Raw genomic sequence first — 27,036 nt, 5'->3', positions numbered from 1 at the left:
ATCTGTAACCTTTACTTAATACTATACCGCGCACTGCTGTTAACATAAGAAGAAAAAGACAGGCTACACATAGAGTGGGGATGGACCTCAGCTGACGTCTTAAGCAGCCTTATGCCTAGTTTTTACAGTACATAGCTCTGTGTAAAACACATCTACGAGTGTTTCTAGTTCAGAGCATTTAAATGAGGGTGAAACCACAGAAATCACAGCATGAAATTTAAAATGAAAAGTCATATTACATGCAAGCCTGCATGGCTTTGACACACAGTACCACAAAGGGCAAAAATGATTAAAGTACTGTACTGCACTGAGTGAAAACCATTTCAACTAGTATGAACTTACCAGCAGCTATACATTCATTCTTTTAGATCCCCTGCCCTATGCAGACAGGGATGTGCCTTAAACTGTGGGGTTTGTCTGCTGAGGATCCTTAAACTAAGGCAAAGAAAGCAGAGCAACATCATCATCTCCAGCACAGACCGTGTGATGGTAAATAGAAAACAGACATGATGTACAGTGTGTCAGTGTTAGTCTCACCCTGATGTCAGTGTTGATCTACTGGAATGAGTAAACTATTTGTCCTGCTGCAAGTAGTTAATGGTGCTATAATGGGAAGAGTGCAATCAGACTGGTAATATATACAGTTTTGTGGTGTTTGATGAGCAGTGGAGGGGATTCTCTGCACTGCAGTGACCCCTGGTGGAGACTTAATGGCTGAAATGTAAACTGTGCTACAGAGCTGGGTGTTAAAGAGGGTGAGAAAAGCAGTCAAGAGTCAGACTCAGGTGTGACAGGTGTGGTTGGTGTACTTGGTGTGGTGGGGCTGATGGCGGCATTCTGGTAGCCCGTACCATAGCAGCTATTAGGTGACAGGGAGTTAGGGTCTAGTTGGGGTTTGTTCCCTCCTGGTGTTAGGTAAGATTTACGTGCCACACCTGATGATGGCGCATCGCCAGGCTTAGCGCCGAGGATGAATCTGGACTCGTCCTGTTCCTCCAGGTTAGAGATGTCCTTCATCATGCTTTTACGGTAGGAGACGGACAGCTTGTTGGAGCCGTCTGAGATCAGGTTGAATCGACGGGCGATGAAGACAATTGGCAGAGGAAGCATGGCCACAATGATGAGGGCGAAGCACATGGCGAGGGCCCAAGGGGGGTAACTCTGGAAACGCTCCTGAGCCTACACACACACACAGGGTGGTGATTATTTGTAACATAAAGATGATTATTTTTCTTCATGTAACTGAGGAGCACAACATTTCATATCTTTTTGTTTGTAAACAGCTCCTCATCCTACTTTGGGGTCATGACCCTCAGTTGATAATCACTGATGTAGAGCAGTGTTTCCCAACCATCTTTCCCTGGTGCCCCTCTACATGCACCTAAGAAAAGCAGAGCCCCCGAACCCAAGAGAGAAGAAAAAGTGACAAACTACCATCAAAATCAACATAGATTTTAATTGTTTCACTGACCTATGCATGCTTTTCTTATCAAAAGACCTTCGTATAAACAACTTAACAGCTTTATTATGATTTTAATCAATATTTGCAAATCTACTTTTGGCAGCCTCAAAACAGACAACCCCCCTGTCGCTCTTTCTCTCTATTATGAGCTATTTAGGCTGTCTAAACTGTTAAGACATGCACAGTTTGGCACAGCATGATGCAACAACAAAACAGCCTGTCACTGCTTGTCATAGCCCATCTGACAATTATTGAAAGAAAAAAAATATGGTGGCTAATGCTAAGCTAGCAGTAGACGCAATCAAAAATGGATTAGAAAATCAATAAAAAGACAGTCAGTTGCAGAGTTATTGGTGTGGATTTAATCTTTGAAGACCCTGAAAAGTCACCCAAGTTCCAGGCTCACTAGAAAAGTGTCCATAAGGGCTATGAAGTCATGGATAGCGTCATTAGAACGGCAAAATGGAGGGCTTCCAGGGGAAAAAGTAAGTGGCTAGAATTTAAGGCTTACACGTCAGTCTCATAAATATCCAAGTTTAAAAAAAAAGTTTTGCATTTAAATTGCAGAATTACAAAATCTGACAAGAAAGAAGATTAATCACTTTTAACTACAGAGATTCTGAGATTAATCATCTTTATAAAATTGTATGGTTTGACAGCCCTTTTAAAAAAACAACTTACATACGGACTAAAATGACAAATTTTTCACATTGGCTTTAATCAAACATCAGACAAACAGCAACCATTTGCTTTGGACCTGGCTAATGCTGGCAAGGAAATACTTGCTAAAGAAGTGCATGCACATTAATACTAACCAGCTCTTGGACCCAGGCATTGTACCCTGGTGGACTGATGGCCATCTCTATGACAGTGGCTGAGATGAGCACAATTAGACACAGAGGGGAGACGTACTTCCACAAGTAGAAATAAATCTTACACGGTCGGAAACCCAGCATGTCCTCTAGATCCTGCATGAACCTGACGGACACACAGAAACATAGTTATGATCACATTCCTTAGTAGAGCTTTATTCTTATTCAAAACTTCGCCAACATTGTTCATGTTTCATTTTTATGAATAAAAACCTACAATAAGAACAAGATGTACCTTTTTGTTCCATAGACCCAAGCAACGGACAAATTTTCCAGGATGACCACCACAGTCAGGGGCAGTCCGGCAGAGTAATCATCAAACATAGTGACAAAATAGTTCCCTGAGCGTTGAACAAACAACAGCCCACACAGGAATGCAACAATGCAGCAACCCACTGAAAAAATAATAAATGAGAAGATTAGAATAGAGATTTGGTCAAACACAAAGAAAAATGGACAAATAAAACAGGATTTATTGCCAGTAAGCCGATTTGTCTCCTGCAGGTGTTTAGCATTCAGTGTACTCAGGGCAATAATTCATAGCCTAATGCAGTCTATTTTTTAAGGTGCTTTAATACTTTGCTGAGTAATGAGACTTAAATACTAAGAGCATGTCCTCAGTGAGGGGGCAGAAGTTGCTTGGTTTGAAGGTGAGAGGGTTTACCTGTGAAAAGCTCCTTCTGCACCTTATATGCATCAAGCACAGGTGTCGTGATGCCTGTCATGGTGCCGATCATGCTGCCTAAGCCCAGGTTGATGAGCATGAAGAAGAACATGACAGACCAGAAAGGTGATGCTGGGAAATGAGTCATGGCTTCAGTGAAGGCAATAAAGGCCAGACCGGTGCCCTGGACAGCCTGCAGAGGAATAGATCCGGTGACTATCTGACAGGTTTAATAATGACTGAATGGATGTAATATCTGGGGTTTTTCATTAAAAAACAGAGCCAGAGACCCACCTTGTTGAGCTCGTCCTCCAGCAGACAAGGCTCCAGACCCAGCTGAGCAAAGTTGTCCTCTTTTACCGTCTTGATAACCCCGTACATCTCTGCGTAGTCTGATGTGGTCAGATGGGAGAAGTTCACATGTGGAGGGATGAGATCATGGCTCAGGACATTAGAGTTGAGGTATCCCAGGATTTTCTCTGCATTTCTAAATGGATAAAAAACACAAATTCAGAGTTTATAGTAAAGTATGTTTCCAAATGATCAGATTTATACATTTCTGAGGTATCTCTCAACATAGAACAGAAATGTTGATATAGACAGATACAGCCAGTAAGTTTACATGCAAATGGAGGGGCCCATGAAGGTCAGCATAATCATGATCCACTATATGGTTAAGCTGTGATAACCATTCTTGGTTTTCAACTTGAATAATAACCACTCTTTAAAAAAAGAGACTTTTGATTTATTTATGCTGTAGTGCAATATAAACTCTTCCAATGTAAACCTCTTTTCTTAAGATATGATTACTTTTCTCTGGCGATGTTTACAGTGTAAATGGGCACGTTTACTAAATCGTTTGGAAAGTAATGTAAGACTTTAATGCTTAGCATATGGTGCACAAACACCACAAGTGCCAGAAAATAAAGAAGAAGAAACTGGGACAACTTTAAGATAAAAATGATTATATAATTGCTAAAAGTTTCAAAAATCAGCAGACAACAACCTGGTAAAAAGGGGTAAATGTGGTGAAAATAGGTCAAAAAGTGACCAAAAAAAAAAAAAAAAGGTTGAAACAGGCAGGTATGGACAGGAAAGGGTGGTGAAAAGGGGTTTAGAAAAGGGCAAAAATGGATAAGAAATGGTAGATATGGTCAGAAAAAAATGGTGATAATGGGTCAAAATGTGGCAAAAAAGAGGCAAAAAGACCCAAAAGTGGCAAAATTTGCCAGAAAAGCTCAAAAATGGCATAACTGCTAGAAAGGACGCTAGCACCATTGCTACTGATCCAACACATTTCATATTATCATCAATAAATCACAACTGGGATGAGCCCATTCACTACTTTTCAGGGGCCTAGCAAATTCTGTGAGTATGCTTTGGTGTGAGTCTCTCCTGTTCAAGATGATATGACTTGAACCTTGATTCAAAGGCTACAATCAGAATTACTGACAATTAATTTCAATGTAGAACAATTCAATACAACTGGCTCTGTTGCAAACAGATTCTGGAATCCTAGTCATTGTTTTTACTAGAAAAAGATCCTTTTAAAATACAAGAGGTTCAGCATTTTATTTTCAAAAGAAAAAAAATAGCAGGCTTCCTGTACTAAAATTCTAACATTATGTTTATGAACCAAAGTCTTTATCACATCCATCTGCCCAGGTGTCTAACTTTGATGGTTAGTTGGGTAACAAAGATGAAAATTTGTCTTTACTGGTATAGAAATCTTTGCCCTTCTGTAAGCTACGTCTCCCTTCATTTGCTGTATGAAATACTGCCAACAGTTAAAACTAATTAATTCCTTTCAAAAGCACAGAATAAAACCAGTTTTTAACATTTGAAGGTGATTTGGAAAATAACACAGTGACAGAGATTTGTGTGCATGCTAGTACTGGTTAATAATGAGTTACACAATAAAAAAAAATTAATGAAAACAGTGACACAAAAAACAGCTATTTAGACATTTTTTCTTCCTTAATAATTTATCTTGATGAAACTTATGTTGTTCAGGTATTGTTATCTCATCTCACTCTGTATCTGACCACTCTTGTTTGTCTTCGTTCTTCAACTGATTTCACTGATTCAGTGAAATGTTCTCTCTTTAATAATATCGTGCCAGTCGGCTCTGTTGTATTGATTATGTCACAAAATCAATCACTATAAACAATATGATGTAAAGCAACAGGAATAAACAGCTACAAATGCCATGACAGCCAAAGACTTCACCGAGTTGTGACAGAGAAAAGTGTTTGATTTCTAGGTCTATTTGTGTGGCTTGCTAGTGTAAGCATCTTAGCTAAACTTTAGCCCTGCTGTCTTAGCAGGTGAGATTCAGGTGCTTCTTAATCAATTTTCTCCATAGCATACAGATGGGTAGACATTAAGAAAGTCTTCCTTCCTTCATATTAAGTCCACATGACTTGATTTCTAAGGTGGAAAACTATAACTGTAAGATGCTGATGAGAATAAAATTAATGATCAATATAGGCTTACATCTAGAGTACATGTTTAAACAATAGAATGAGCATATTAACATACACCTTTAAAATATCAGAACTGAGCATATTTGGTGAAGGGTCAAATAGGAGACATCCTGAGGCCAGTAAGAAAGGTAAAGGCCAAGTACAACTTAGAGAAAATATAGGCTGCTATCTTCAGCTCCCACCAAACATTACCTCACCTGCACGGTATGTGCAGCTGTAGCCTTATATTAACAGCCATTAATGTAAATCACTACATGACACTAGACCCTCTCTAACAGCCATTAATGTCACTTACTTCCAAAATGTTTGGATTTGGATTTATGAGGCCGGGTGCAGAAGACAACAGATGTTCTCATGTACAAAGCACAGGAAAGTACCCACTTCAGCTAGAATGTAAACATCAGGTACATTAGCAGACAGAGAGGTACCCACTCTTGCAACATAGAAGCAATGTGTACTCTCCCAGGGAGACAGCTGAATTGTTAAGAGAAGACGTGTGCTGGGTGAGCAGAGGAAAAATCAAATATCAGCATTATGTTTTAACATTTACAGTATCATGTTTGAACACAAGCTATGTCTTGACCATTTACTCTTATTGTGACTTACAACAAATGGTACTTTGTGTTGAATGTATCCAATGTATCCATGAATATACTGTATAACCCTCTGATTGCATTGACGAGTGAGAAGCAACAAGCCAAACATGCAAACAACCATCTGATGAATCTATAATAATTAGAAAATTAAAAGAAAATGTATAAGGTATAAAATTAAATATATTTTTAAAAAATTAAAGTCTTCTGAGCTGGTTTATAATGGTGGCCAGGGAGGAGCAAAAAAGCCACCATTATAAACGGCCCCAAATATGGGAATTTTAAAGAAAGCAGGGGCAGGAGCTCTGCCCCTATGAGAGGTGGGTCTAGGAGACCCAAAAGAGACCCAAAGAGTATAAAAGGCGATGCACAAAGACAATTCTGCAGTTGGATGGTGCCTCCACTCAGAGTTTATTGCTTGTACTCATCTGAGACTTTAATAAACTCTTTTTGCATCAGAAATCCTTGTCTGCTGAGCAGTTCTTTGCCTGATTTTTGGGCTCAACATTTTTGGACAACTCTTCTACTGAATCCAGTCTGGCCTACCTGATATACTCACAACAATGCTTAACTTGTGAAACACACCTAGCTCCCTAGCTCACCTATGGCTAACATGAAATATTTGTGGAAGGTAAAAGGTAAATGCAAGACTTGTGACATTGAATACACTGAGCCAAGCCACAGTAGCAAAGCCTGGTAAACTGATTAAAGGTGCAGTTTGTAATATTTAGCCTAGTAGCATTTAGTAGCAGAAACTATGAAACATAATATTTATAATACTATAAGTAGGGCTATTTGAACTAGTATTTAACTAGTCCCCTCCATGGACACTGCAATCTTTAATTTTTGCATCTTGCATGTTCCTTTAGTAATACAGAAGAGACCAAATACATATATATGTTTTTAAAAATCCCATTGCTTGCCACGGTTACCACCAGAAGTTATCATTGCAATGTAGAATCTGACTTTTAGATGTCACTAATAATCCCACATTTTATACACTGCACCTTAATATTTTCAAAGCCAATGCATCAACCAATTCTAGCTACATTTTTACAGATCCAGAGCTCCATCAAACGATGCAGACTGATCCACAAAGATCTTCCATGGTTTATCTTTTCACCACTAAAGCTAAAGATATGTAATGAGTTTTAACTTACTCTACAACACACTTTTCATTCATAATGTTTGCCTTGAAGCCCAGCACAGCAAACACCACCAGCGTGGCCAGGATGGAGGTGAGGAAGTTGATGAAAGAGACGAGCACTGCATCAAAGTGACAGTTGTTATCGATCTTGTTGTAACTGGAGAAGGCGATGACCCCTCCAAAGCCCAGACCCAAGGCGAAGAACACCTGGGTGGCTGCTTCCCTCCAGACCTGTGGCTCCAGCATCTTCTCCAACTGTGAGAGACAAAACAGCCAAATCAGTTTGCTACCAAGCATGTTTTAGAATATTAGAAGGAAGATGAAATTGGTCTCACCTTGGGTGTGAACATGTGAGCAATACCATCCACTGATCCCTTCAACATTAATCCTCGGACCAGGAAACAAAACAGCACCACATAGGGGAAAAGAGAGCTGAAGTACATCACCTTTGGAAGTAAGAAGAGAGGGCACACTTCTGTTTAAGCACCATCCCCTCTTTTTTTTTCTCATAAATGTCATCAATCGTCCTTTTACCTTCCCAGAGGAGGCGATTCCTTTGATAACAGCAAGGCACACGATGATCCAGGCCACCAGCAGAGACAGCGTCATCTTGATGTTGAGGCCGCCACTCTCTGCAATGGTGCTGGTGGTGTTCAGAGTCTGACGGTACCAGAAATAAGTAGTAGCTGAACTTTTGTCACATTCTGGCTCCACAACTGTAGATTACAGACAAAAGAAGATGCAGAGATTTAGCTTGGGAGATGATGGAAAAAAAGAAACAAGTATTAGGCAAGGATGGCATATTAAGATGAACAGAGCAACAGCTGCCTGAGAGTGAAGCCAAGATATTTAGTGCGCGCTGGGTCCTGTGTATGGTTCAATCTATAAAGATGAAGCACATTAAATAAATTTCTCCCAAATTTGGATTCTATTGTGATACTAAGTTGTCATCATCATGATTTACATCAGTGTGTTTATTTTTCGGAGCAGTGAAGGTTAATTAAGTTCTTATTGCTAAAGGGAGTGGATGTAATGTCATGACTGACAGCTCTGTTGATGAATATCCCTCCCTTTTAACTACACTAACAGAGCAGAGGAGGAAAGATGAGAGATAATGTAATTAAAACCAACAGTGCAGTTATTGAACTTTCTATAATAGTGCATACAGTGCTATAAAATGTATTCACTCACCCTGACTTGTACTTCTCAATAACCTTTTCTCTGAGTTACTTGGAGTGCTCTTTTGTCTTCATGGAGTAATGCTAGCCAGGAGTATTGATTAGCTTGTGACTGGACTTTCCAGACACAGATGTCTTTATACTACAATCACCTGAGACACATTCACTGCACTCAGCTGATCCCCATTCCACTAATTGTGAGACTACCAGCACCAGTTGGCTGTTGAATTAGGCCAGTCACCTTAAGGTGGGTTGAATATTCATGCAGCCACTTATTTTATTGTACATATTTTTCTTTAATTGACATTGACATTACTTTGTAGAAATCTGTTTTTACTTTGACATATAAGAGTGTTTTTGATCATTTTGTTTTGTCAAAAAGCCACATCATATTGACCATAATAGATTTATAAAATCAAGAAAGGATTAAAACATCCAAGGGTAAGAATACTTTTTTATAGGCACTGTGTCTGCTTCATAGATAAGACAAGAATCTGTTTTGCTGTTGACTGCACTGCTTTGAAGGATTTGTCAATTTATGGGTGGATTTGGAGTGCTTAGTTCGGTTAGCATAAATTGCGTGGTTTCAATTCCTCTGTTTCACCAGCTACTCCCTTTTACACATGTCCATGCCCCTACTTACTTCACCTTTTTATCATATCTGCTCCTGTCATTGTGATTTTGGCTTCATTTTTGTGCAACTGCAAGAGACTGCAACTGCAAGAGTGCTGTCCATGTTATTATGCAATGAATGGTGTGCGGATGCAGCAGTGGGAGGCTCAGATTTAACAAAGGGGGAAATAAATAATGAGACTGAGAGTGTTTACTCAGGGTCAATGTCTCAATTCTGAGCTGGTTTACACCCCTCAGATGTAAAGTGAGCTTAACAAGGTCATCACATGTTTAGTATGCAAAGCATGAACCTCCAATTCACAACTCCTTTTTTACAGTGCTCACACTGTTTATTCTCTTGTTACCTTGGAGAAATGATTTATACTGTGTGTGGCTGAGTTAAGAGTCAGCAATGCTCTACTGCGTAAGTCTGCGGGACAGGAATGTACACATATCAAACACAAACACATAGTTGTAGGGATAGTGTTTTATAGAAAGATGACAATAATTTAAGATGGCCTCTGCTAAATGTATGTTTTGTTAATCACCATCTGGTTCCTCCTTGATGCTTTGACTGTCACACACTCTCACTGTCTCTGTTTCACTCTCTGCTACAGCTGTCCTTCAGCGTTAGCGTCCTTCAGTCTGAATCTCTGCTCCGCGTCTCTCTGCCAGCAGCCCGGCTGAGTCATTCTAACATGCTCCGAGTGTTTCTTGGCTGCCCCAGGTCGTGTTAATATTGCCTCTAATCAAACTACAGGGGCTTTAATCTGGATTAGGCATGTGAAGTTATGACAGAGTTGAAAAGGAGTTAGCACAGTGAGTCCGGTGTGCTTCCTGTAGGTGTGTTGATAGACCGAGGCTTTAGGGCTTCATAAAGGGCACGTTTAATCCTAAAGCCTGCAGCATGGCAGCCCAGTGAGGAATTATTCTGAGAACAATATACATACTATAAAAAGGCTGACAATAACAATGAGACAAATGGGTATTTTTCCAAGCATAATCCTGAAAATGTATGCACTCTTGATATTAGATGAAGGCATTAATCTGCTGTAATGGCATTTGACTCAACAAGCACAAACTGGTCAGACTCATAAATGACTTAATAGCATGAGCAAAATAGTTATATCCCCCTACAATAAACCATATTTCCTCTTAGATCAAGTATGAATTTAGCTACTTTGCTTTTAGGAATGTAACCAACTTCTAAATGATTTTGCATGTACATTTGGGCAAACTGTTGCCATCTTTTAAAGTTTTTTTTGTCTTCAAATGACTATATATATCTACTCTTCTATTTCCTTTATAACTTCCACCTGAGAGGACTTCTCTAATGCATTGAAATCTTATTTTTTTACGCTTGATTTTCCATGAAGCTTCCAGCAGTCTTCTTCATTTTCATCAAATTGTTTGATCCTTCCACAAAGCTGCTGTTGTAGGGAGGTTTAAGTACAACCCACACAGTTTGAGAATAGGTTAACATTAAAGAAAAGAAAGTCAGCCAAGAGTTTCATTAAGAAGCTTATTTAAGTTTTATGTATAAATGTATCATATCAATCTCTTTCATAGGTATGTTATTATTAGACAATTGAAAAGAAACTAAACCTCACAGCAAAGACGGTTCACTTTGGATATTAAGCCCCTTAGCCAGTGAGCTAGCATGCCATCTTTGATTGCAACAAATTCATTGTAATACAATACAATGCAATACAAGAACTTTATTTATCCCCAAAGGAAATTCAATTAAAAAAATATTTAACCTCTACTGCTAACAATGATGTTGTTACTGAAACTGAGCCCACCACCACTGCCTTAAAAAGACAGTATTTTAAATATCAGAGGAGACATGAATTTCAACTATTTACAGAAGATAAGTTTACTAAGAATAATAAAGTTTATGGTTTACTGAATGCTAACTATTAATGCAACAAAACAATTTAAAGGCACAGAGAAAGATACAAGAACATTACTTCAAATGCCTGAAAGCTGCATATACAGTATGCCATAGCCTAATTATTTCTTCTTATTAAGGGCCGCCATCATTAATGGCTTGCCCAGTTGTGATTAAGATCCATAATTAATCCATCCATGTTTCTAATCACCATTAATCACATGCTTTATTGTCCCTTTCAGCACACTTTGGTCGAGCCGTGTCAGCGTCTCCCTGCAGCCAAAGTGATTTCAAATAAATTCACTACTGCTCCTTCATTTCTCATCTCAACTTAAAAAACTCTCAGACAGTTCAGTAGAAAAGCAAAAGACATCTGCCCCTTGTGATATCAGACCCTTTTTCACTGTTTCCTTGTTTCTTTTTCAATCCATAAAAAGTTCCTTTTCTATGGTTAAGTTAACTTCATATAGTGTGCTGGAACTGTATACCTCTGTTCTAAATGCTACACATTTTGAGACAAAGTGAACTAAGTCTGTTTGCACTGAGAAGTAAACTCAAATGTAGTGTACTACTGGGACACCTCTCGCATACCTCTGTATACAGTACAACTGAATGCAGTATACAGCACTCAGTCTCAGCAGGTTAGTATAGTTTAAATTGCACTATTCCATCTTGCACTAACAGGAAGTAACAATGGTTGAAATGCTGCTGGGTTTTTTAACCTCTTTTTTAACAGCTGACGCATAACAGAGTTAAGTGATTAAAATATTTTCACTCACCACTGAATTTTTATGACTTGTATACTATGTTAACATTATTCACTTCAATAAAACAAACTTATTCTGCCTTGTAATGCCTTTTTCGTAACTGAAATGTTCTACTGTTGCTTTAACACATAAACTAGTGGATGCTAACGTTAGCTAGTGTGCTAGCATACCAACAGTACAATATCCAATACATCACCAATATGGGGTTCAACTATCCTTCGTTGAACCCCATATTGAGCGTGCCAGTAGCGTGCATTTGAGTATACTTCTCAGTTTGAATGCACTTACTAAAAATACATCGTATTTAGTACAGAAGCGATTTGGGACACACTGAACTGTTGACATGTTAGTGTTCTTGCCAATGTTAGCATCAGTTAGCTAGCTAATGTGTTATTAGCAACAACAGCATATTTCAATCAAGAAAAAGGCATAACAAAATATAAGTTAATCTCCTTTAAGGGTATAATGTTAAAATAAAATACAATCTAAGCAAATTCAATATTGACTGAAAATACATCCATCTATTTTCTATACTGATTATCCTGTTCGGGGTTGCAGGGGGGGTTGGAGCCTATCCCAGCTGTCATTGGGCGAGAGGCGGGGTACACCCTGGACTGGTCGCTACTCAATCGCAGGGTGTGAGTGAAAATATTCTTTAAATTTCGATTATAATAGCTTAACATCTGTTCACAACTTGGTCTTAAGAAGAAGTAGAAGAAGAAAACAGAGCCAGATAAACTTTTGTCATTTCCAGTAAGAGTAAAATGTCAGTGTGTGATTTGGAGCAATACTAACCCACCATGATTAAGTGCTCTATAATGCTTTGAGTACTGTAATACACCAACAGAAGTATGTGTTTTGGAACTCACTTGTAATCTTTAAGATGAAAAGAGTGACCAGATTGTTAAGATGTGTGGAAGACCAGGTGTTTTAGTACGTAAACATGAGTGCAAAATCAGATGCTGCTGAGAAAAAACAAACATTTTGTTTTGATTATTTATTTCCAACACCTAGTTATTCAAATTTTTAATGGTCCATTATCATAATGTATGAGTTGTCATAGAAGTTTATTAGGGTTAGTTTGGGCTGTGGTTTGAGGTCTAATGTTTTATCTTTACATGGGTCCTGAGAGTTCCTGCTGTTATTTATGATACACAGTAGACAAATGGTGATCACTGACTGTCTATGTCTTTTGTTCTTAGTAAAATAACTGCAGTATAAATTAAGACTCTCCATCAGCCTCATGCACAGTTTGTGCTAATGCAACTAAGGAAATATTCATATGCTAACTATCTAATATCCCACTCTAAAATGTTTCATTATAGTTACCTACAGAAAATCAGTAGGTTTGCAGTGTTATGTGAGCACATTAGTATCCATTAGCATTTAGCTCAAAGCACAGCTGCACATAGTGCTAATCTGCACTAAAGGATTCATTTGATCTATACAGTGTACCAAAGAAAAATGACCTCTGCCTCTAAAATGTGCTGAATATAGAAGTCCTTGTATTTATGTAAAGTAACTCACTGGCCAGTGTCCCGTTCTTTCTGATTGGACATTCGCTCCATGGGAGAGGATACTGGAAGGACTGGAAGAAATAGAAGATGCTCCAGCCAATGATAACATTATAGTAGAGCCCCACAAAGCCACACACCTACAAAGAAAGAAAGAAAGAAAGAAAGAAATGTTAATAGACAGATTTTTACCATAAAAGATGCCATATTTCATATCTTTCCACAAACTGTATAATGAGATGTGAACAGAGGGAGAAAAAATGCTAATGAGGCAGCATGCTTCGTGCATGTCCCATGTTGCTGTCAGTCTTCTTTGCAGTCTTGCCAGTCAGGACATTCACAAGCTAAATAAGGTTGGGGAAAGCATGAATAATTTAAGTGCTCTCTTTTCAACACTGATCTTCTGTGAGATATTTATAGCTGCTTCTGCACCAGCCGTGCGACTCTGAAGAAAAGGCTACCTTCACTCTTAAAGACGTCAATACCTCCCAGAAACACAGAGACAGGCTGAGGCAAGGCTTCTGTAGGAGTCCTTTACTTCACCCTGTTCATTACCATTACAGTCTAATGCAATCAGCATGTATTAGACATGGAAACACATTCAAACTAAGGATTTATTACATTTATCCCTTTCTAAGACAACTGGTTATTTAAAGTGTTAGCTTGCACAGAAAAAGGCATCTTTATTAATCAAACAGACAGAACAGAGATTTGTTGTTTTATCATTAAACTGAAGCTCATTCAGCAGATGTTTAACTGCAGGTCTGACTGCTGTTATCTCCTGACAAACCTGTGATTCTTATCTGGCAACCCACCATTTCTGTTTCACCCATACCGCTGTAAACCTGCTTTATGAGATGCCAAAGAAAGTATAAAGCATGGTATATTTCAGACAGCTCCAGAGATGATAATCTATGTTATGAAAATTAAAGGAAAACATTTGATTCAGGAAACAAACGCTTTTTTGTTTTACCATCAGACTGGACACTCCGATTCCACCGAGACTTGGGCACACGTAGTTCCAGACCCCAATGCTCCCACGTCGGATCTTCTGACCCACAGCGAGCTCCAAGAAGAAGAGAGGGATGCCAATTATGAGGAGGAGGATGAAGTAGGGGACCAGATAGGCACCTAAAACAATAGGGAGACTGTCTTAAGCATTTCAACCACATATGACAACCTCCTACTTAAGAGAATATGTGAAACACTAAGTTGGGGGATATTATTGGTTTAAATTAGGCCTTTTTTCTCAGTTGTATTAATCTGATCCATGCTAAAAGATTCTAACTAGAGCAGAGTTTCATACTTGCTACAACCATGAGCAAGGGACACACACTTAAACAGGCGAATATATGCCAATCCTACTGTTACACCTTTGCTTGCTATGTGGCGAAAAATCTTGAAACAATATAACACCACTCTCTTGGTCGATATAATTTTTGAAGACTAACGGAGCTATCATTTATTATTTTCTTCATTCTGGATGTTGGTGATAGTGGGTTTTAAGCTTTTTGGGCTTTTGGTAAGACCAGGTCTCGTAAGAGAGTAAAACACAACTCTCTGTTTTAAGACCTTAATCTGTTAAATTAACAACATTTTGTCTTCCTAATGTCTTTTAAAGATAGTTGTCTATATATTATTTATATATTTTTATATATTTTGTGGCTTTTCATGCCTTTATTCATCCAGAAGGACAGTGGATAGATCCGGAAACAGGGATGAGAGAGTAGGGGAGACACATGCAGGAAAGGAGCCCCAGGATGGACCTGAACCTGGGCCGCCCAAGCACACAGGACGCGCCTCAAACCACTTGGCCATCATCCCTTCCCTGTCTTCCTCATTTATAAGTGGAGAGCCAAAAGATCAGAAATGTTAAAAATCACACACGTACACTTTGATCATACTCTAGAAAAAGTATAACCAACTATCAATAAATATAGTGAAGTTAACAGCATTTCATTTATAAATTAGGCGTCATTCATATAATTTACATTTGATTTATGTTTTGAAGAAGGGTTTCAAATTGTAACAGCATAATCATATTTACAATAAATACAAGGTACTTGTGCCATAATGAAAGGATAATCCCTCAGTAAAGAGACCTCTAATTCCAATTAGGAGCTACTGTTAAATTACATAATCTACCACATAGGTTTAAGCTGCCACTGCAGCCTAACGGTATCACCACTTTCAGCCAGGGATGGAAAAACTAATCACATTTACTCAAATTACTGTAATTGAGTAGTGTTTTGGGTACTTTGTACTTTGTGGAGAACATTTTAAAATCCGTAGTTTTACCCCTGCTTAAGTTTTAACCTAACCTTGCAAAGCAGATGGATACGCCCATTTCCTTGTTTTTTTACTGGTGAATCCATCTTGCAAAGCTCTCATCTGAACCATTTGGGCCCAGTTAGAAAGTGACAGGACCAATTAGCGATGAGGGGCAGTACTTTTAGGTGCAGCAGAGTTGTGACGTTAACAAGCAACAGCAAGAGATGGTGCAATTACGGAGGAAGAGATTAGCGTGGATGCTGCTAAAGTGCCAGTCTTATCAGAACTTGACAACATTTCTTCATTAAAAGAAGAACAAAGAACAGCAGTGAGTTGTTTTCTTTTCAAAAACGACAAAAGTTGAGTACTTACATGTCTACAGTTGCCATGTTTTGTGCTATTCCTCAGTGGCTGCGGACATGCAGCTTGCTAGCAGCTACGTCATGTGTTTTGTTGCTTGTTCATCCAATCACACTCCGAGTTTTTTTCAAAGCCTCTGCCCTTTCTCAGACGTTTCCTATTGAAGCTTTCCCTGGTTGATGGGTGAAACAAATCCATCTGGCATGTCAGGTTAGTTTTAACGAGAGTATCTGTGCTTTTTTGGCTTCAATAGTTGTGTGCTTTTTCCACCTCTCTTTTCAACAGACCCAGACATTGTACATGCAAGCTTCAACTAGTGACAGCTAGGGCTGGGAAATTAATCAAAAATTAGATTAAATTGCAATATGGCCTGCTGCAATTTTTAAATCCCACCCCCATGGACATTTTAATTTTTTAAAGAGTTTCCCAACTGTTGTTGAACAGAGCAGGGAATTTATAACACTGCTTTTCTGAACATCCTGGTTTTATTTTGGATGCTCACATTATTATTTATGCACAGTATAAAAACGTCAGTAAGGGTTTGAGGGTTTGAGGTTTGCACCAGTTTAACTAAGAAATAATGTACAGTCATGGATGAAAGTATTGGCACCCCTGGAATTTTTCCCAGAAAATACACCATTTCTCCCAGAAATTGTTGCAATTACAAACATTTTTGGTATACACATGTTTATTTCATTTATGTGCATTGGAACAACACAAAAAACAAAGAATAAAGCCAAAATTGACATAATTTTACACAAAACCCAGACAAAATTTTTGGCACCTTCAACTTAATATTTGGTTGAACATCCTTGGGAAAAGATAACTGAAACCAATCGCTTCCTATAACCATCAACCATCAACCAACCACCAACCATCAAGCTTCTTACACCTCTCAACTGGAATTTTGGACCACTCTTCTTTTGCAAACTGCTCTAGGTCTCTCAGATTTGAAGGGTGCCTTCTTGCAACAGCAATTTTGAGATCTCTCCATAGGTGTTCAATGGTATTTAAATGCAGACTCATTGCTGGCCACTTCAGAACTCTCTAGGGTTTGTCTCCTACCATTTCTTGGTGCTTTTTGAGGTATGTTTCGGGTCATTGTCCTGCTGGAACACCCATGACCTCTGACGCAGACCCAGCTTTCTGACACAAGGCCCTACATTGCGGCCCAAAATCTTCTGATAGTCTCCAGATTTCATGATTCCTTGCACACAGTCATCAAGGCACCCAGTTCCAGAGGCAGCCAAACAACCCCAAAACATCTTTGAACCTCCACGATGTTTGACTGTAGGTACTGTGTTCTTTTCTTTGTAGGCCTCATTCTGTTTTCTGTAAACAGTAGAATGATGTGCTTTTCCAAATATCTCTACCTTAGTCTCATCTGTCCACAAAATGTTCTCCCAGAAGGATTAAGGCTTACTCAGGTACATTTTTGCAAACTCCAGTCTGGCATTTTTATGTCTTTGTCAGCAGTGGGGTTCTCCTTGGTCTCCTGCCATAGCGCTTCATCTCATTCAGATGACGTCGTATGGTCCGAGCTGACACTTTTGCACTCTGAGTCTGCAGGACAGCCTGAATTTGTATGGAAGTTGACTGAGGATGTTTATCCACCATTCCAACTATCCCGCATTGCATTCTTTTGTCCATTTTTCCTTTTACGTCCCTACCAGGGAGATCAGCCACAGTTCCATGGGTTATAAACTTCTTGATTATATTACACACAGTGGACAAAGGAATTTCAAGATCTCTGAGATGGTCTTGTAACCTTGAGATGTTCATATTTTTCCACAATTTTGCTTCTTAAGTCCTCAGACAATTCTTGGCTCTTCTTCCTCTTCTCTATGCTTGGTGTGACACACACAGGCACACAACACAAAGGCTGAGTCAACTTTTATACATTCTAACTGGCTTCAGGTGTGATTTCTAAATTGCCAGCACCTGTTAGTGCCACAGGTGAGTTTAAATGAGCATCACATGCTTGAAATAAAATGATTTACCCACAGTTTTGAAGGGTGCCAATAATTTTGTCCAGCCCCATTTTTTTTAGTTTTGTGTAAAATTATGTTGATTTTGGCTTTTTTCTTCTGTTTTTTTGTGTTGCTCCAATGCACATAAATGAAATAAACATGTGTATACCAAAATATTTGTAATTGCAACAATTTCTGGGAGAAATGGTGTATTTTCAGGAAAAATTCCAAGGGTGCAAATACTTTTGTCCATGACTGTATGCATTATGGTGATTTAGTAGCTGCTTACACCCCTGCAGCATCTTCTCCCAAATATACAGTCTGCTGCTACACAGACAAAATTCTTTGAATTTCATTTTCATTTTGATGGAAGTCTAAATTTGTCCCTCTGCAGCTTAATCCAGAGCGGCAGAATCAGGATACGACTGAGTTTTATGTGCGAATGGGAGCGAGTCATGATCCAGGACTTACAAGAGGCAAACATGTACGACTATTAATACACCCAAAGTAGGAATTACATGGATGGGGCACACACATTTGATAGTGGGTGGAGTAATGAGGCGGAGGAAAAAGGAGGTGAAAAGGCTAAATCAAAGAAAGCTGAAATTGAGAGGATAGTGAGGTTAAATGTAGTGAGACGTGCTGGGCCTGTGCCAGGATTCTCACATCTTCTTAACACAAATCCATTCAATCACAAAGCATATAAAGTCATAAAAGTGATGTACGGAAAAGAGACAGGGGAGGAGTGATCGAGGACGTAGAAGCCAAGACGATGAGGAGAAATAACGGAGGGGAAAGAAGCCCACACAGCAATAAATCCCAAACAACACAGAGCTCTAATGTGTCTGTAATTGGCTGCCAGGGAGACAATTACAGGGTGAAAAATGGACAATCACCCGGTCACGTAACCTGATGTTCTATTGTCAGTAAATCCTCCCTATTGGTTATAAATCCTGCCTGTGTGCACGAAATCAAACACACGGTGAAGCAGAAAACACAAAAACATTACAGAGTTGTAAGAAACATCTCTGTGAACCCATGATAACAAGAGGTTTTTCTACATCGTGTACTCCTCTCTTATTACATGCACCCCGGCTAAAATAAATCCTCATCACTATTCAGTTACATTTTCATTCCTGAAATCGAGCTCCTCTCTGTTTACCAGAGTATCAGCAGAGCTCTGCCGGCAGTAGTAATCAATAGAGCGGCTATATTTAGACCGGGATGTTTTCTGAACAATACAGCTGCTCTCTGAGCAACTCTGCTGAGTGAAAGTGTGATATAGTTTGTGATGGTTGATTTAGCTAAGGATGAATACACAGACGGATGAGCAAAAAGCAGAAGAAACTGTAACTTTATACATGAGAAAAATGTAATTGAGTGTAAATGCAAAAATGCTTGCCTACATACCCTGTAATGTTGCATCGCAACACTATTAGACAGAAACTGAAGAACTTGAACTTGCTATTAACTCTGACATGTTTAAAGACAGGTTTGTTGTCTTGTTAGTTAAATGTTAAAATACTTTGTATTAATTTCAGTAACAGATTACTTCAGTATAATTCTACTGCAATATGATAAAAGGATACAAAAACTTAAATGGTGGAAAATACTGATTAAATGTCTTTACCAAGTAGATGTATTATTACTTTTGGCATAAACTATTATTATATTTCCTACTTCAATCAAAGACAGTACAAAATCTGTAAATCATGGAGTCTCAGTGTCATCACCAACTGGTTTCTGAAGCTGAGTTTGTACAATGGTGGTTGCCATGCTAGAAATGCTTCCAGCTGATGCCAATGTTACAATAACAATCTAGTTGATGGCCGATATCACTGTCTTAGTTTTTTTCTATCTTTTTGTTGCTTAAGACTCCTACAATGCAAATACTATCTCTCAGAGTTTGTCCAACAGGTCACTCCTTCCATCCAATAACAAGGCTTTTGCTTTATATCAGCTGTTAGGTGAGCTTAATGCCAGCATTTAACTGATACAAACCAAGAGAAAAACAAAGCTACTGACATCGGTTCATGTCCACATCATTTGTTAATGGTTGATGTTTGTCTAAAAGGCAGAACTGGTCAATACTGATGATAAACTAATCAATTTGTGCATCCCTATCAACTTTAACATTTGGTCAGCCTAAAAACAGACAAAGACTGTGTCAGAACTCGCATACTAGATATTACTACTCCAACATACTCCAACATACATACTGCATACCAATCTAATATTAAGTATGCTTCCATCAAACTTAAAAATCCATCACACAACTCTATCAATGATCCATTTCCAGTCTGAGCTTCATTGACTAAGTTAGCAAAAACTAGCATGGACATCTGTATTTAAACAGAATCTTCAAAAATAAACATATGTTCATTATAATTATAACTACATTTCTTATATATAAACATATAACATATCTATATAAACTTTTGGATTTTTGCCTCTTGAATGACCGGTAAACTCTGCTATTAGATAGCCTGAGAGCAGCAATGCATTTTGGGCCGTTGTTTAGTGTGACATTTTGATAACTGCTCTAAACTTAATAATTCTGTCTGTTCTGTTCATCCAGGGATTACTTGCAAACGAGAATTGTGTATGATAATTAATTATATTTTTGTGTTCTTGTACTTTTTTAAGAACATTCTGAAATTGGTCATTTTACCTCTACTTTATTAATTTTACCCAGCGTAACTATACTTTTACTTGAGTGCAATACTCTTGTACGATTTCCTCCTTTGTTGACTACACTGGGTTAAACATTTCAGGGTTGATTTAACGACTAAGTGTAATTCTGAGTGAAATGGTCTTCAGTGTTGGAGATATTTTGACACCGTTGATCCACCAGTGTTAGTTCAACTCCGTAAAGAATCAATCAATCTAAGCTCTGACAATTGCAATTCCAAATCTGCAAGATTCCCCATCATGCCCTTGGGCAGAGGCTGTTTATAATGTGTTTAGTTTTGTTTGGATGTTGCCTGTTGTACAGTGACTCCTGCTGAGGTTCTTTTGGTCATGTTTTTATTGCATTGGCTCTCAACTGGTTCAAGACCCAACATCAGTTCCTCAATGAAAATTGCATCCAAATTTCTGATGTTTTTCAACCAATCAGACATATTTAATGAAAAGTAGTACAGTTCAGATCTCATAAAGAATGAGAAAAACCAAAGATAAAGGACAAAACAAGCATGATTTTATAGAGTTTCATGGACTTTTTGGCACAATATTTATTACCAGAAAGTGGAACACATTTACGAACAACTGAAAAGGGCTCCACGACCCACTTTTGGGTCCCGATCCACCAGCTGAGAACCACTGTTCAAGAGGACTGTTGCTATTTTTGTTGTTTTTGTTGTTTTGTTGTTATACACCATGAGTGAAGTTAGCCACTTGGTTAGAGTTCCCGACAGTGGCTGTAAGTGTTTTCAAACGATGCACAGTGCATGTTTTTCAGTAATATAGATAAGGGCTGGGTAATTAATCCCAAATTAGATTAAATTGCAATATGGCCAGCTGCAATTATCAAATCGCAGACACTGAAATATTTCTTTAACCTGAAATGTGTAAAAATATCAGTTTAATACTTTTTTGTGGCAGAGATTTAATGCTCTAAACATTCAAGTATCTTTTACAAAAACCCTGCCTCAAAGCGAGGATGACAATTGAGCAATTGATATCAAATTTGAAATATGAGCCAAAATCAGATATTTTCTCAAAATCATTAATGCCTATTTTAATTCATCGTATATTGTCCTGGCTACTATATAGAATGATATGTAGCTTGTGTTTACTGAAAGGATAAATATTCAGCATGTTCTCTTGAGAACTCTAAGATATTTCCTTCAAACTTCGCACATATCTCCACTCTGACTCAAGGATGAACAGATTGGATTTTGGAGGTCAAAGGTCAAGGTTATTGGGCCTCAACTCAATCCAATGATTAAATGAATTCTATAATTCAGACTAGCACAGAAACAACCCATACTCCTTACCAACCACAAGTAGTAGTTCTGGTTTAGTATAGTAATACATGTAATATTGGTATTGTTGTTATTGTTCCCCCTTCCATAAGCGCCTCTTGAACATAGTGCTTTTATGAGAGCTCATGTTAAAATCCTTTCACTCTGGGCTGTAAGGAAAGAGGGTGTACTCCTGTATTAAGAATAACACAGTTTTGTTGATATCTACTTCCATACACTGACACTATGTGATAAGTCAATTTGTGCATGACTGCAGACTGTATAACCATCAGTATCTCACCTCCTCCGTTCTTCTGGCACAGATAAGGGAACCTCCACACATTCCCCAGGCCCACAGAGAAGCCCACCTGGGCCAGAATGTACTGCAGTTTGCTGTTCCATGCGGGGCGTCCGTCGTTCTCAGGCACCTCAATCTGCGGGACTTTCTTCCCAGCAGCCCCTCCAACGTTCAGGGAACTGTTTTTGTAGTCGAGCGGCTCCTCGTGTGCGAGCAGGTCAGCCACCGACTCTGTGACGTGCTCATGGCTCTGCTCACGCTGCGTCACTTTGCTGTTCTTAGGCATCAGGGTCGGGGAGGGGGGGGACAGGGGTGGAGAACAGAGAAAGAGAGAGCGAGACAGAGACTGGCAGAAAAAAGAAGGAGGAGGTGATACAGACAGAGAGGAGGAGGGATGGGTGGAGGTAGTTTTAGGGAGTTGTTGAAGAGGTGTGTGGTCTCAGGCCTGTGTCAGAGAAAGAACAAGAGAGGTCAGATAGAAGATTGAGCTCCAAGGACATCACCAGGATTAAAATGTAATGATGCTCTATTATTGGAGAAAAATCCCATAAATATTTAACATTTCCAATAAAAGAAAGCCAGGTTTCATTGCCTTTAATAGGGTCATTTTATGTTCTGTCATATTAGACTCTCTTTTCTTGGCTGACATCCTTAAATAACACCTCAAACACTTGCTGACACAATTATTCCTCCATTTAGAGCTTGGTTAAGCTTGTATTGGGATGTAACACATGGTTATGTCTCTTCTGTGCCATGAAGATGTCAACACAAAAACAGGAGGTAATTCATCACACCTGAGCGTTCACTTTACAGCATTCTCTCAAGACAAAGAGCACCAATAATACACTGCAAAACGGAAAAGTCCACAGATCTTTGTCCTGCACGCAATGGTTTTACTTAAAAAAAATTCCCAATCCTGCAAATTGTTCTATTTAATTTCCCTGTTCTGCAAAGCTTAACTTTAGTGAAGCTTTTTTTTTTCCCCCCACCGGTAAATCCCCTAATCCTCTGAAGCCTTACAGCAGCAGCATCCATCCTCACCCCTCTTTCAGGGAGTGGTTGGTTCCACCCAAACGTAATGGAGGAAGTGAACATGATGCTTTGGATGAAGTGCCCATCATGTGCTCTCCTGATCCACATCATGAGCCTCTCTGTAGGCTCATTACTTATTGAGTGAGCTGTTTCACCATTAAACAAATCTTTCGTGCAAAACCTCAGAGCTTTCCATGTTATCTAAATACTCTTGAACACACCAGGGGGAGGAGACAAAGGCAACAAAATTAAACTAAAACAGTGAAGGCTGCTTATAGATGCTGCACTCCTAGAGTGATGCAACATCAGGGATGCACGTGCCTTCATCATCACAAGCCTCACTGCTGACGTCAGCCTGAACCATACTCTGCTCTACTAGCAGATCCTCTAAAAGGAGCACAAACTCCACTCAAACCCTCCCTAAGCTCCGACTGATGTCAAGAAAGCTCCAAACACACAGAAATTCCTTCATTTGGCTCAGATTGTGCACTTTATTTACTTGTTTTTCTATCCCAGCGTGGATTTCCTCTTCTGTGCATGTCAAGATGAGCCTATGATGCAATAATCCAGCCGCCATTCACAAGTCTTCATAATCCTGTGTGCATTAACTGTAAAGCCCCCCAGCGCTTGCTTTTCTGTCTTGTCATTCAATCCCATCCCTGCAGTATACAAGCCACGTAATATCAATCAGAGGCTGCAGCATCAAGCCAGCACAGAGGACCGAAAACACATCAACTCACCCAACCAATAATCCCCAAAAACACACAGTTCAGACGACCCCGGATGGTGCACGGAGTACACATTTTTATGCCACAGGAAAGGCACTTTTTATGGTCTGTAAGAGCCTTTTAGATGAGCCTGATGTTACTTTTCTCCCATGTCAATCACAATAAAGAAGATCCACATTTCTGATGAAAAAATATTTTGTCAGTGACATTTTCAACTGCACAAATATCTGGCATACCATCATGCTTTTGCCTGCTCCATAACAAGTGAAAACCTGCATAAATGAAGGGTATATTTACTCTACTACCTAACAAACCTCACTGTTCTTAACACCATCAAATCAACTTTTTTTTTCTAAATAATAGTGTAGAATGTGGAATAACTTTCTGTTTTGGGACAGCAATGATCAAGTGTCTTTTGGGGGAAAATAATAGCTCTGCTCTGATGTACAGATGGATCAATTTCCATTTATATGTGCAACTTCATCTGCTGTGACTCATTGTTCTTGTCCAATTACAAATAGTTCTTGCTGATTATTGATGCTGACATTTGGCATTCAGTCGATTATTGGTATCTGCATTTTAGTTTACTGATAATCAGCAAAAATCAGTTTATTCTAAGATGTGCTACTTTTTCTCCACTGCAAGGTGTGTCGACCCCTGTGGCTTTGTTTTCATTCCCTGTACTGTCTAACCTTATACCTCGCTCACAACACTATCTGTTTGGCCTGATGTCACACAACTTCCATCCAATCATCACTGAGGCCTGGGTTGCACTGACACGCAGGGTGTACATCATCACTTCCTGTTTCTTACTGCTACAGCATTGCTCTTTGCTGTTTGTCATGTTGGAAAAGCTAGTGATGAATTATTTTTTCTTAATTTTTTAACATGCAGTTTTACTTTTGTCACTTTTAGTGAATTTTTTTGTCAACACAAATACATATCAATTCCAAATATTATTGGTCATATGCAATACAAATAATCAGCATCGACATCGGGCCTGAAAAACCAATATCAGTCAACCCTTAATGCAAAGTAAACATTGTGTTTTTGATTGTTCAGTTCAATAACAATTCAAAAGTCACTTTTTATCACAAAATGTCTTAACTTATAATATACTTGTGCAAATACCCCCCCCCCCACACACACACACACACACTAAAATACAAACACGTCCTGGTTTTAGGATTCAGCACACTACTGCAGCACTCTTAAGAAATCCTCCTCCTCTCAGAATACAATTGTATTAAACTTTCAGTCATGTCAGAGTAAGAGTACTTAAGTTAAATGTTTGGAACCCAAAAGTTAATTTCAAAAAACCTGATGTGCAAAACCTGATTAAAAAAAAATGTAAAATAAAGCCAAGGAAACGGTCTGCTAACAGGAGAGAAGATCATCCCCTATGAAAACATTCTAATATAGCAAACCTAGCTTGTGCTGTTGTGTAGGCTATGTAGCTAATGCAGCTAAAGCTAAAGCTGGCAAAGCTCACAGATATCTATAATGAAAAAGCTTTAAAGCTAACGTTAGCTACATAAGCTACACTAGCTTTAGATATGTTCGTTAAAGGTCACATTGCTAAAGCTTACAACTAGCTAATATTGGCTTATGAAGTAGCGTCAACTCCACAGCTAGCACATCTATGCTAGCTTAAGCCCAGCTAACAAAGCTAAAGCAACTGTTCACATTTCTACTTCTAAATCAGGTTCATGCATAATTTACCCCCAGATTATACTGACCTTTTCTCAGTTGCATTTATGAAATGTTTAGTCTGTAATGTTTGCAATGTAGTTAAGTCAACATTTTAAGTGGGCTAGTTACTGTTTATGAATGAAGTTACATTTTCTGAAAAATGAAATAAATTGTACTGGCAAATTACTTTGCCAATAGGAGAGTTCTAAATTTACAGTTTGCAGTCTGACTGTCTTGACTCTGGTTAAAAAGAACCTAAAAGCATGTGTGATGATTTTGGTGCCCCCTGTGTGTTTTTTTCTTACCAGCTAAAAAATCCTCTGAGTTTTAAATGATCAACTTTTCATCTAAAAAGAAACGTATTTATTTTCAATCTGTTAGTCCAGTGGCTGATTAAAAATTTTAGCAATCTGTTAGGCCTCCATCTGTTCCACAACAATTAATTGACACCCATGTATTCACAGCAAATACCTAAATGACTATGAATATCACTGATCTTCCCATCACTTAAATAACATCAATTTTAGCCTGTAATAACTGGCACGCAAATGTTTCTGCAGAGAAATCCCTATTATGAAATCAAGCGGGCAACTGTCCAGGACCAACAAGGTCACGAGTTCAGCCTTAACTGTGACAACATGCTCTTACACGTCTGCTCCTGCCATGGGACATGATAAAAGAGTAAATGAGCATATTTCTATGGGGTTTCCAACCACCTCTCAGTTACAGGGTTTAAAGGAGCAGAGCATGCAGGTATCAGCCTCAGTAATCAGTCCTGTTAAAAGCCCACACTTTTTCATTGAATTGATTACTGATCCTGTGATTACTGCCAGCCTCTTAAACAAGTCTAAGCCCAAAGTGCATAATCAGCTGTTTCACAATGCAAATAACAAAGTGTTCACAATCCAAAAGCACTGATTTGCATTTCTAAACTCATTGCAAACAGCCTTACATGTCCGGGAACTTTGGATGTGGAAACCAAAGCACCATAAAGTTCTTTTCCCCACATAAATGACTCATTTTGCTCTTAAACCCGGCTGAACTGAACATCTGCAGGTGATTTAAAGCTCGTGGATCAGTCGATGTGAACACCAGGGCTCACATCTGGTGCTGATGCTGATAGCCCTGTTCGCTCTCTCTACTTCTGCTCTCACTGCTCAAACTGAGGGATGCTACGACTTTTAAACACACAATCAAGGTCACACACGATTATTTATGAGCTGTGTGTAAATCAGAGCACATTTCTGACCAGATGCATAATGTAAACGATTCAAGGCGAGTTTAAATGAAGCGCAGAAAAGGCGATCAAAGCTGTTTTCTAGCTGCTTGGGAACTTTCAGCATATATTAAGTGTATACATCCAGTTAAAACGACTTACCGCGCCGGTTTCCCTTCCAGAAAAGAGATGCAAAGTGGAACAATGTTTAAAAATATGTTTCTCTCCCTGATCAGCAGCGGTCAACGATATCCAGTAGTTATTCTGGAGACAATTTGCAGAGAGGAATGGGTCCATCCGTGTGGCACAGACCGCGCG

The 27,036-nt window shown here is 38.9% G+C and overlaps 1 protein-coding gene across 1 annotated transcript; it reads right to left on the bottom strand.

The window, feature by feature from the left end:
- Positions 1-589: 589 nt before the first annotated feature.
- On the bottom strand, positions 590-27,027 carry LOC121506943 (sodium-dependent neutral amino acid transporter SLC6A17-like). The gene is made up of 12 exons (XM_041783003.1): positions 26,881-27,027; positions 22,054-22,495; positions 14,160-14,317; positions 13,200-13,326; positions 7,759-7,940; positions 7,560-7,670; positions 7,238-7,479; positions 3,293-3,485; positions 2,999-3,191; positions 2,570-2,729; positions 2,278-2,440; positions 590-1,179 (listed from the first exon to the last, which is right to left on the bottom strand). Exons 2-12 carry the CDS (start codon positions 22,334-22,336, stop codon positions 769-771), a joined length of 2,223 nt encoding a protein of 740 aa, XP_041638937.1. The 5' UTR covers positions 22,337-22,495; positions 26,881-27,027; the 3' UTR covers positions 590-768.
- Between the last annotated feature and the right edge of the window lie 9 nt (positions 27,028-27,036).

Source organism: Cheilinus undulatus, linkage group 3 (genome assembly GCF_018320785.1).
Source record: "Cheilinus undulatus linkage group 3, ASM1832078v1, whole genome shotgun sequence".
Classification (NCBI taxonomy): Eukaryota; Metazoa; Chordata; class Actinopteri; order Labriformes; family Labridae; genus Cheilinus; species Cheilinus undulatus.
The sequence above is the reverse complement of the archived record's forward strand: the minus strand, read 5'-3'. Positions and strand labels throughout refer to the sequence as shown.